The sequence below is a fragment of the Camelina sativa genome, chromosome 15, assembly GCF_000633955.1.
Source record: "Camelina sativa cultivar DH55 chromosome 15, Cs, whole genome shotgun sequence".
Classification (NCBI taxonomy): Eukaryota; Viridiplantae; Streptophyta; class Magnoliopsida; order Brassicales; family Brassicaceae; genus Camelina; species Camelina sativa.
Genome location: NC_025699.1, coordinates 26598405 through 26608292, shown reverse-complemented (window position 1 = coordinate 26608292; position 9888 = coordinate 26598405). Strand labels below are relative to the sequence as shown.

Genomic DNA, 9888 nt, shown 5'->3' with positions numbered 1-9888 from the left:
AAAAAAAAAAAAAAAAAAAAAAAAACTACCTTCTAACAAAAGTCTTTGGATGGGAAAATGTCATGCTTCACACGTGTAGGATTTTCTCGCTATCCACGTTTCGATGTTTCTACTTAAACTTTAGATCCAACGGCCCATAGTCTCTTTCACCAAACCGAAGTCGGTTTTTATTTATCGAAACCAATAACTACAATTGACTCCAAACCGAATCCAATTCTAGTGTAATAAAACTAATTCGGACCGGATAAAAGAATTTAAATAGTCAAAATTGTTACAAAAATGCATAGAAAACTTGAAACAATCTTACAAAAATGGAACAAATAAAAAAGGCTAAAAGATCTCATATATTGGAACAGGGAGAGTAATAAGCATACCATTAAATATTATTTCATTTTTGAGTTGCTTCGATTCGAACCAAATCTATACTGAAATCCAAACTGTGTACAGTATTAGGCAAACAAAGTTTAGTAAGTGAACTCATAGCAAGGTGGATGAGGAGAGAATCTTGCTTGGAGAGTGTAGTTCTTCTAATCACGACTGATTGAGTGCCTGATTAGCTTGGCACACGAATAGTTCCACACCGTATTGGAGAATAGGTAAACAAAAAATAAATGGCTACGAGCTAGTCTCTACCAGCGCCGCATAGACTACACGGTTGCACATTGCCCCAGTTTTGAAACAAGTTATTTTTCCTAAGGAGTACTATGATACTATCTACCAGCAAATATATATTATTCACATAATAATGGTTTACTATATTACCAGCATATCTACAAAGAATCACATATATAATTCTGAGTTTTTCAGTCTTAAGGCTAATCTAAAAAATACATGGGAAAAAAAAACTATTTGTTGGTCATGTTAACCACTCTCTCGACCAGCTTTGTTGAAATCAGAACGGGACAGTGAACGGCAATGCGTGTAGTTCGGCTTCCGGAAGAAATCGAGCAGTTGGCCACACCATCGAACTACTTCCCTGGTTGGTTTTCTGGTTGCTAACTTGTTGCCTTTTGGCTCCAAACTTGATGAACAACCACCATTCTTGATCTTCAGAGTCAGTGAGCTTGCTCTCAACAGGAGCAGGAGTCCAGTTGTCGATGAGATTCAAAAATTGTCCGGCCATGGAAGGAGGGCATTTCTTGCATGATAGCTTCGAAGGTCCAATGGTTTCCTGATGACTAGAGGACGGTTTCTCTTCTTCTGGATGAGTCCATAAAGATGATGATGGCATCGTATCTTTTCTACTAACTTTTCTGTTGTCTTTGCTGAGCTCTGTAGTGATGTCTCTCGACGGATCTCTTCTTTTTTCTTGACAGACCCTTAAAGCATCTTGTGTGATGGAATAAAGATGACCAACAGACTCCTTTGGAGCAGCAGACAGAGAAGCATCTAACCTTTCCCGGGAAAATCGCTGTTTTTGATCCTTGTTGGACATCATCACCTCAGCCTCAGGATCCTTTTCAGCTAACCGGGTCCGTAAGCCGGTTTCTTCAAACCAAGAAAGAATGACACCATAAGCAAACAGACCCAACAACAAGTAAAGACAAACAAACTCACCAGAGTCGTTATGCCTACCATCAAGGGGCTGACTCTGAATTTGTTTTGATCTCTCATTGCTATGAAGAGTGCTATCACAAGAATTCTGAGACGATGATTGTAGCTCAAGTTCCACTGTCTGGCAGCTCTTCTCTAAGAACTCGACCTCACTGTTAATTAATTTTGCGCCTTCATCTTTGCGCCGTCTCTTATGCCTGTGGTTTCTGCTTCGACCCGCCTCAGTTTCCCTCTCCTTTCTCTTTTTATCCTTCCTCTTGTGTTTTCTATCTTTCTTAACTTCATCCTTTGCCCCCTGGATTTACAAAACCCAATGGAACAACAACATTAAATGTCAATAATTTTGCTTTTCCAGTAAAAAGTAAAACTCCAACTCATTGGGAAAGGGATAAAGAAGGATGCTAATTGCAACAGTCTATAATGCCATATATTTCAATTAGTACAACATAGTGCCAAGAACACCCTCTACATTGGTTATATGGTCAAGAATCCCAAATCCAAAAGTACCCATTCTGACATTGGCTATATAGTTGCTTACAAAGTCAGCTATATACTTGAATTTCACATTGAGTCTAATAATTCAATTCCATGCTTTTGACATACATAAGATTTTTACATGTTTTTCTTTTTAAGTAAGATTCTAATTATTTCCATCTACATTGCAAATTACACTTTTTACTTTTGTTTTATGGTGATCAAATTCTTGAATTGACATACGATTATAACAACCATAGACAAGGAAGCTGAGCATTCAAAAATCACATGACCCCAGAGCATTTAGAAAAAAGACCAAAAGCCATGGGACTTTGAATAGCTCACCTTGATCGAATCGATCAGATACTTATCCTTGTTGATTTCTTTCAGTACATAACCAGGTGGTGGAAACGGATAACACCGAGACATCTCACGATCACAAGAGAAAGCGAACTCGAGAAAACCCTAGATTTGGTTACGACAAAGTGGGTTTTTACAGAGAAGACAACGTTTTGGAGGGGAGGTGTGGGCTTTTTGTTATCAGAACATAGTGATAAGAAAGAAATCAAAATCAGGAGATACGATAATTGGTATGTGGAATTCGAGATCAGAGAAGAACGAAGGGGAGGGTACAAAGAAAATTCCCAGGCTTCGAAGCTCTCCGATCCAGAATTTTTCTCGTTTAACTCGTTGATTTCGTTATTTATAGATGAAGAGTATGTCCTTACCCTTATAACGAACTAGAGTTGTGTTTGGCAACACGAATAGGTACTAACCGGTGTCGTAAAGGCCCAAATCAGGCCCATAAGGCCTTTCTCCGACATGTTATAATTGCGTTTTCGTTTTCTTACAGCACCGCTTCGAGATTCATGGTCCCTGGGGGGAGCTTAACGTCTTAACGATACGTTGATACGTGGTAGATGTGTGTAATTATGGAGAGTGACACATGACCAACTGGTAATTCGGACGGAACTCGTGCAAGCTACTTAATTTTTTCCGACGTGGCAGTCAACTGTGGATAGATAAAGCAGTGAAAAAGGAATAATAGACCCTTCGATAATACAACCAAAACATTACCGAAAACTCTCGTGAGTCTTCTTTTGCTTGCTTGCACTCACACATGAGGAGCACTAGCTGGGTGGTCCACTACCTTCTTCTTCTTCTTCTTCTTCTTTGTGGATAAATCTCTCTGACCTTATTCGAAGACAAAACTCATTATTCTCAATCTCTGTAAATCTTGATTTCTTCAACGTTTAAGGTGAGCATTTCAAGAACTGTTCTGTTTCCTCTCTTCAATTTTTTTTTTTTTTTTAAGTTTATGATTTTACAGTTCAACAGAGAATTTTTCTTCTTTTTTGTTTTCTTCTTTTTTTTTTTATTGTTTTAGATTCTTGAAATGTTCTCTGTTTTTGAAGATCTTTAACCGGCTCTAGGGTTTGTAGTCATCCTTAAAGCTTGAGGACGTGGAGAATTTACTATGTTGGTTTGTAGTCACAGTCGAACGATAATGTGATTCCTAGGAAACCTCAAACCGGATTGTGCTTCGTTGTCAGAATCTGCTCTAAAGTCTCAAACTTTGTTGACTTCTGTACCTTTTAGGTCTCAACATTTTTTGTTATAGTTTTCTGAGCTGTTTCGGTCCGAATTGTAGGAAGAGAAGAAATGTCATGGGAACAATTAGGAGAAATTGCGTCAGTGGCTCAGCTTACAGGCGTAGACGCTGTGAAACTTATTGGAATGATAGTGAGCGCCGCGAACACGGCTCGAATGCACAAGAAGAATTGTCGTCAGTTCGCTCAGCATCTTAAGCTTATTGGTAATTTGCTCGAGCAGCTAAGAATCTCTGAGATGAAGCAATATTCAGAGATTCTTGAGCCGCTTGAAGGGCTTGAAGATGCTCTTAGAAGATCTTACATTTTAGTTAATAGTTGTCAAGAAAAGAGTTATCTTTACTTGTTGGCTATGGGATGGAACATTGTTTACCAGTTTCGTAGAGCTCAGGACGAGGTCGATCGGTATCTTAAGATCATTCCACTCATCACTTTGGTGGACAATATTCGGATTCGGGTAACTTGGCTTGCATTGTTCACCATTTTGTTGTTGTTGTTGTTGTTGTTTGATATTGGAGTATAATTTGTTTATGTAGGAGAGGTTGGAAGCTATTGACAGTGATCAGCGTGAGTACACTCTTGATGAAGAGGATAGGAAAGTGCAAGATGTTATTTTGAAACAAGAGTCCACTAGAGATGCTGCTACGTCGGTTTTAAAGAAGACTCTCTCTCGTTCTTACCCGAACATGGGTTTCTGCCAAGCACTCAAAACAGAGGAGGAGAAATTAAAACACGAGTTGCAACGTTCGCGGGCGCGTTATGATACTGATCAATGTGAAGTCATACAGCATTTGATTGATCATGTTACACAAACTGCTGCTTCTGCTGATCTTGATTCTGAAAAGGTGTTGACTAAGAAAAAGTCTAGTAAAGAAGAGCTTACCACCTCTAGCAAGAAGAAAGATGATTTGTATGAAACGGATAGTGGTATTCGAACAACTTCAAGGTTAATTATCCCGATTTACTACGATATCAATGAAAAGATTCATTTTACTTGATGTGCTGTTCACGTTTGATGATTGAAGGCTAATGTTTGGTGTTGAATGCAGATCAACGTCTTATGTCTCATCCGAACATGAACTAGTTTCTGGAATATCATCACGACACCGTGAAGATTGGCACACCGACTTGTTGGATTGTTGTTCAGCACCTTCTCTATGTAAGCCATCTCCTTCTTTTTTTTTTCTAAATGTGATTACCTTTGAATGTGTAACAATTCAAGATTCATACTTATCTACTTTTGATTCTGTAAAATAAGGTTTGAAGACATTCTTTTTCCCGTGTTGTACGTTGGCGAAGATTTCCACCGTCGCAACTAACACAAAAATCTGTAAGAAATCTTATACGAATATAGGTTAATTTGTGATCTCTAAGCTTCCAAGAATCTGATACAATAGATACGATTTTATGGGTTTTCCAGCTTCAGCTAAAGCTTGTAATGAGCTAATGGTGTATTCTTTGATACTCTCATGCTGCTGCTACACTTGCTGCATAAGGAAGAAGCTTCGAAAGACACTCAACATAAAGGTACATCGATTAAACCTTTTGTTTCCCACCATGCATCAATAAAGGCTTAAAGGTCGTGATGCAAACGTTTTCGATCCAAAAAAATACGGATGTCTTGATATGGCAGGGAGGGTCCATTGACGACTTCTTGTCACATCTAATGTGTTGTTGTTGTGCCCTTGTCCAAGAACTGAGAGAAGTCGAGATCCGTGGAGCTTCTTCGCACGGTAAATATATACATTTTAAGAAAAATTTAACATTTCTTTATATCATTTAATATTCTTGAATCTAATATATGAAGCAGGTACAGAGAAGGATAAGGAAATGAGTCCACCAACACCTCAGTTCATGGAAGAATGAAGACTTGTCCAACACGGAACATAATTGGTTTTTCTTCATTAAATGAATATCTTCTAATTTTAATGTTGACATCATCATTTAATGTAAATTAGATTGGGAACAATATGGAGATTTCAGAACGTTCCTTATACTTTTCTATCGATTACTACATAGAGACATATGAGACAACACGAATATCATTGTTATCGGTGAATAGAATGTTTTGATCATAACTTTTGGTGTTTTGAAGATTTTAGTTTTTCAGATTGAGGATCAAAGATAGCATGTGCTTCCTACTAAATAAAGTTAAAGGAATTGATTCTGAAGTGTTGATCTCGAATAACCATGCGGATGTCTAGCTACATATCTTTATCAACTCGTTGTTATTCCTTAAAGATTGGTTCCAATTGCACGAGGAGGAAGGTGATGCATGAGAAGAACAAATTATTATTGGATCACAATGAAGTAAGCAAGCTGTTCCACACTTAGGAACAGTTCTACTTTTAAGAAGATGTATCGATAAATTATTCCACTTTGTGTACTGGATTGACTTGCTCTTTTCAGAGTCTTTAAAGTTGTCTTTGATCCACAAAACACATTTGTTGAGGTATTATAAAGATAACGTACGTAGTTGAACTATATTAAATAGGATTAGCAAGAAAATTTGGTTACGGTGTTTTACACATTTAAATAAGGATAAGATGCCACCAAGTTTGCCCTTTAGGTGTTTATTTTGTCTCTGTTTCTGGTTGCTAATAAAAGCATATATACACAAGAAAAAGTTCGACCAAGACAAGTAGATCCAGAAGAATCCATCTTGGACATTATCATGAAAGACGACTTATCTCCATCAGGGTCATTAATAGTGGACCAAAAGAGGAATAAAAACACCAACAAAGGTTTGGTGATGACCAGTAATAGCAAAAACACTACAAACAGTGCAATAAATGGGTTCAACAGTGATAACAGAAACTCATGTACTACTTAGATAGAGACTTCACATTACAATAATAGAGGGCTAAGTAGATAAAAATNTAGTACAAAAGTCAGAAGATTGATAAGGAAGAAGAAAGTTCGTTGCTTTCTCTCTTTTTTTTTTTCTCTAGACACTTTCTACACACACTCCTTACATTAATTTACCACAAAATTAACTTAGCTAAAAATGTACAAACGTTTCCTGATTTTTATTCACTTCTTCCATGAGAACACACTTCCCCACAAGGAGAAAGAAAGGACTTGTAGATGTTTCTCAAAATGGAGCTGTCGAAGACCGTTGAAGTGTTTTCTTCACCTGGTGTTGAGTTGCTTCCGCCATTTTCAACTGCATTAACCATAAACAGAAACGGAACAAATCTTACACTCACAATGTCCTTAGACAGAAACAAAGAATGCAAGATAGAATGAGTTCTTAACTAAGGCGACCATTATAGCAAGAACTGATCAGTGCTAGTTTTGACCTGCTCATATTGTCTCTCAAGTCTTGCATTCTCTGTCTGTAGGTGAGCAATTTCAAGCTCCAGCTCGTTTGTATATGCCTGAAAAAAAGAGAGAGATACCTTTTAATACAGAGGAACTGTAAATTTAACATTAGATTATGTTTTTTCTTTTCGTATTGATTTACAAGAAAGTAGAAGAGTAAAGAGAGATACGTTCCTGTTTCCTAGCCCTTGAACGAGCAGCAGATTCTCTGTTCTTGATCATACGCTTATGCCTTCTGTCTCCTCTACTCTCATCANATTTTCAACTGCATTTACCATAAACAGAAACAGAACAAATCTTACACTCACAATGTCCTTAGACAGAAACAAAGAATGCAAAATAGAATGAGTTCTTAACTAAGGCGACCATTATAGCAAGAACTGATCAGTGCTAGTTTTGACCTGCTCATTTTGTCTCTCGAGTCTTGCATTCTCTGTCTGTAGGTGAGCAATTTCAAGCTCCAGCTCGTTTGTATATGCCTGAAAAAAAGAGAGACATACCTTTTTATACAGAGGAACTGTAAATTTAACATTAGATTTTGTGTTTTCTTTTCCTATTGATTTACAAGAAAGTAGAAGAGTAAAGAGAGATACGTTCCTGTTTCCTAGCCCTTGAACGAGCAGCAGATTCTCTGTTCTTGATCATACGCTTATGCCTTCTGTCTCCTCTACTCTCATCAAAAACTTGGCCTCTTTTCTTAGCAAAACAACCAAAACTTGCAGATTCCTCAAAGGAGTTAGGGTTAGAAGCAAGAAGAGAATCTGTGTTGTCAAGAAACTTAAAGCCAACGCCGGAATTTAAGCTGAGAACAGTGGCAGGAGGAGGAAGAGGCAGAGGAGAGCCGTAGAGAGCTGTGACAATTGAGCAAGAAGAAGGTGGTTGCGGTGGTTGTTGGTTATTCAGAGGCATGTTGAGGAAATCTTGAAAGATAGAGTTATTAGGGTTTTGGTTCTTTAACATTGGCTCATGACCAATGTTTACTTGGCGATGGTAGTGAAGCGAACCAAGGTTGAATTCTTTCCATACTTCTTCCATGATGTTGATGATGCTGATGCTGATGTTGTTGATAATGATGATGACGATGAGGAAATTGAAAAAGCACTATTGGTTGATCTTACTATGCTTTGCTGACGACAACATTGGACATCAGAACAGAACAGCATATAAAGCTTTGTCTTTTGTTTTTTTTTGGTGTCAAATGTCTTATAGCTTTGAGAGAGAGAGTAGAGAAAGACTGTGAGCTTCTTGTCTCTCAATGGTCATTTCTACTAGTATCATGGTGGATGGTTGGGTCCAGTAGAAGAGACAAACATGTAAATTGTTCTAGAAAAAAAAAAGAAGTTCAAAATATGTTTAATGTAATGACTTTTTTGTCACTTAATCCAATTTTTGATAATGATAAATCCATAGTTATGTGACGTCAAACTTTTTCTCCTAAGATAATCATTTTAAAGTTAGAGAAGGAATTATATACTACCAATTAGCATGAATGCATGATCCTTAAATCTGGAGTTGGTGGGTAAAGAGATTCTTTGTTTTTGAAAAAGGTGTAACCAATAAGCTATGGCTTTGAATATCACAATTCAATACCCTTTTTAGTTCGCTTTCACGTTTGTGACCTTTGTGCTTTGATTTTTACCAACTTTTTCTGTTTGCTTTTACTTTTTTCAACCTTTACGATAGTTTTTGCTTACATAATACATCTCTTAAGAGTGGAATCCATCTTATTTTTGACACAATTATCTTAATCTTGAAACACGGTTACTCCAAGAAGAAACTAGGTATTCATTGCCAAACTGTTCGACCTTGAAACAAACAAATTAGAGGATAAAAGGTTACATTCAAAAAAAGATAATTTTTTTTTTTTTGAATTGAATGTTAAATTTATTCAAACTAAAAAACTGTTATATATTAGCTGTGGACATGCTTTAGATATGTGCATCCAGATAGAAATTAAACAAGATTAGAATTGAAATTAAACTAGACTAGACGCTTGTGAAGGAGTCTCATTATGGCCACGTAGCAAACCACAAAAGCAAGCCATCATCAAACGAGTAGTTGCCTTGATTGCGAATTGCAGTGAATCTGTTCCGTACGTTCTTATCAATAAGCTTAATCAGCTGAGCAGGGGAAGTAGGATTCGCACCATGGAGTCGCTGGTTACGCTCACGCCAGATATGATAGAGGGCAGATTGGAAACAGTAACGTAAGAGGAAGAGATGAGTTCGACTATATCCTGAGGTGGTAAGCAGAGACTGAATATGATTCCAGTCTGTTGTAAAGGCCGTGCCAAGTAACTTGGCCGTAAGCGATGACCATATTGCTGCTGTGGAGGTACAGGTGAAAAAGATGATCCCAAGATTCAGGTAGACCGCAAAAAAAGCAGCTTGAACTGTGGGCAGGATTCCATTTGCAGATGCGATCACCGGTGGAGAGTCGATTTCGGACAGCCAGCCAAGAGATGAAGGAGTATTTGGGTGTAGCATACAAGAACCAAACCCCTTTACACCAATCAACTCTCGGTTGTTGTGGTCTCAAGATAACAGTGGTCTCCTTTGTATTGAAAGTGTTCTTATAGTTGTCATTCCGTCCCTTCCATAAAGGCATGTCTGGAGCATCAGAGAGTGTAAGAGTGTCGATCAGATTCTCTATTTCATTTAGATGAACATAGCGGTGACGCTTGCGGCAATGACTTGCTTTGACTGATGCTACCGTTCTATGGGGTGGAATGCCTAAAGCAATGTACCCACTAGGACCCGTGACATCCTGGATGCAGTCTAGGCAACTCCATCTGTCATACCAAAAAGATGCTATTCGACCATTATTCTTTTTTTTTTATATGAATGTTAAATTTATTCAAACAAAAAAATAACGTTCTGCATTTACAATATTTGCAACTTTAAAACTGAGAATAGATTGAAATGAA

At 37.6% G+C, this 9888-nt stretch overlaps 3 protein-coding genes across 5 annotated transcripts; 1 reads left to right on the top strand and 2 right to left on the bottom strand.

Moving 5' to 3' along the window:
• LOC104747610 (cylicin-1-like) lies at positions 726–2708 on the bottom strand. Of its 2 annotated transcripts, XM_010469274.2 has the most exons (3): positions 2374–2708; positions 1576–1849; positions 728–1488 (listed from the first exon to the last, which is right to left on the bottom strand). In XM_010469274.2, exons 1-3 carry the CDS (start codon positions 2455–2457, stop codon positions 893–895), a joined length of 954 nt encoding a protein of 317 aa, XP_010467576.1. In that variant the 5' UTR covers positions 2458–2708; the 3' UTR covers positions 728–892. The 2 variants fall into 2 exon arrangements, with proteins under 2 accessions (XP_010467575.1, XP_010467576.1); XM_010469273.2 differs by having other exon boundaries at positions 726–1849.
• On the top strand, positions 3102–5747 carry LOC104747609 (protein MID1-COMPLEMENTING ACTIVITY 2-like). Of its 2 annotated transcripts, none has more exons than XM_010469272.2 (8): positions 3102–3286; positions 3680–4095; positions 4175–4584; positions 4688–4797; positions 4897–4968; positions 5059–5165; positions 5272–5371; positions 5449–5747. In XM_010469272.2, the coding sequence occupies exons 2-8, from the start codon at positions 3691–3693 to the stop codon at positions 5502–5504; spliced, it is 1260 nt and encodes a 419-aa protein (XP_010467574.1). In that variant the 5' UTR covers positions 3102–3286; positions 3680–3690; the 3' UTR covers positions 5505–5747. The 2 variants fall into 2 exon arrangements, with proteins under 2 accessions (XP_010467574.1, XP_010467573.1); XM_010469271.2 differs by having other exon boundaries at positions 5446–5747.
• Positions 6519–8204, bottom strand: LOC104747608 (bZIP transcription factor 27-like). The gene is made up of 3 exons (XM_010469270.2): positions 7560–8204; positions 7364–7441; positions 6519–6804 (listed from the first exon to the last, which is right to left on the bottom strand). The coding sequence occupies exons 1-3, from the start codon at positions 7995–7997 to the stop codon at positions 6733–6735; spliced, it is 588 nt and encodes a 195-aa protein (XP_010467572.1). The 5' UTR covers positions 7998–8204; the 3' UTR covers positions 6519–6732.

Coding starts and splice junctions, on each gene's coding strand:
- LOC104747610 (XM_010469273.2), bottom strand. CDS start 2,457: ATGTCTCGGTGTTATCCGTTTCCACCACCTGGTTATGTACTGAAAGAA. Junction 1,850..2,373: donor ATCTGATCGATTCGATCAAG/GTGAGCTATTCA, acceptor TTGTAAATCCAG/GGGGCAAAGGATGAAGTTAA.
- LOC104747609 (XM_010469271.2), top strand. CDS start 3,691: ATGTCATGGGAACAATTAGGAGAAATTGCGTCAGTGGCTCAGCTTACA. Junction 4,969..5,058: donor CGCAACTAACACAAAAATCT/GTAAGAAATCTT, acceptor TGGGTTTTCCAG/CTTCAGCTAAAGCTTGTAAT. Junction 5,166..5,271: donor GAAAGACACTCAACATAAAG/GTACATCGATTA, acceptor TTGATATGGCAG/GGAGGGTCCATTGACGACTT.
- LOC104747608 (XM_010469270.2), bottom strand. CDS start 7,997: ATGGAAGAAGTATGGAAAGAATTCAACCTTGGTTCGCTTCACTACCAT. Junction 7,442..7,559: donor GTTCAAGGGCTAGGAAACAG/GAACGTATCTCT, acceptor TCTTTTTTTCAG/GCATATACAAACGAGCTGGA. Junction 6,805..7,363: donor TCGAGAGACAAAATGAGCAG/GTCAAAACTAGC, acceptor TGGTTAATGCAG/TTGAAAATGGCGGAAGCAAC.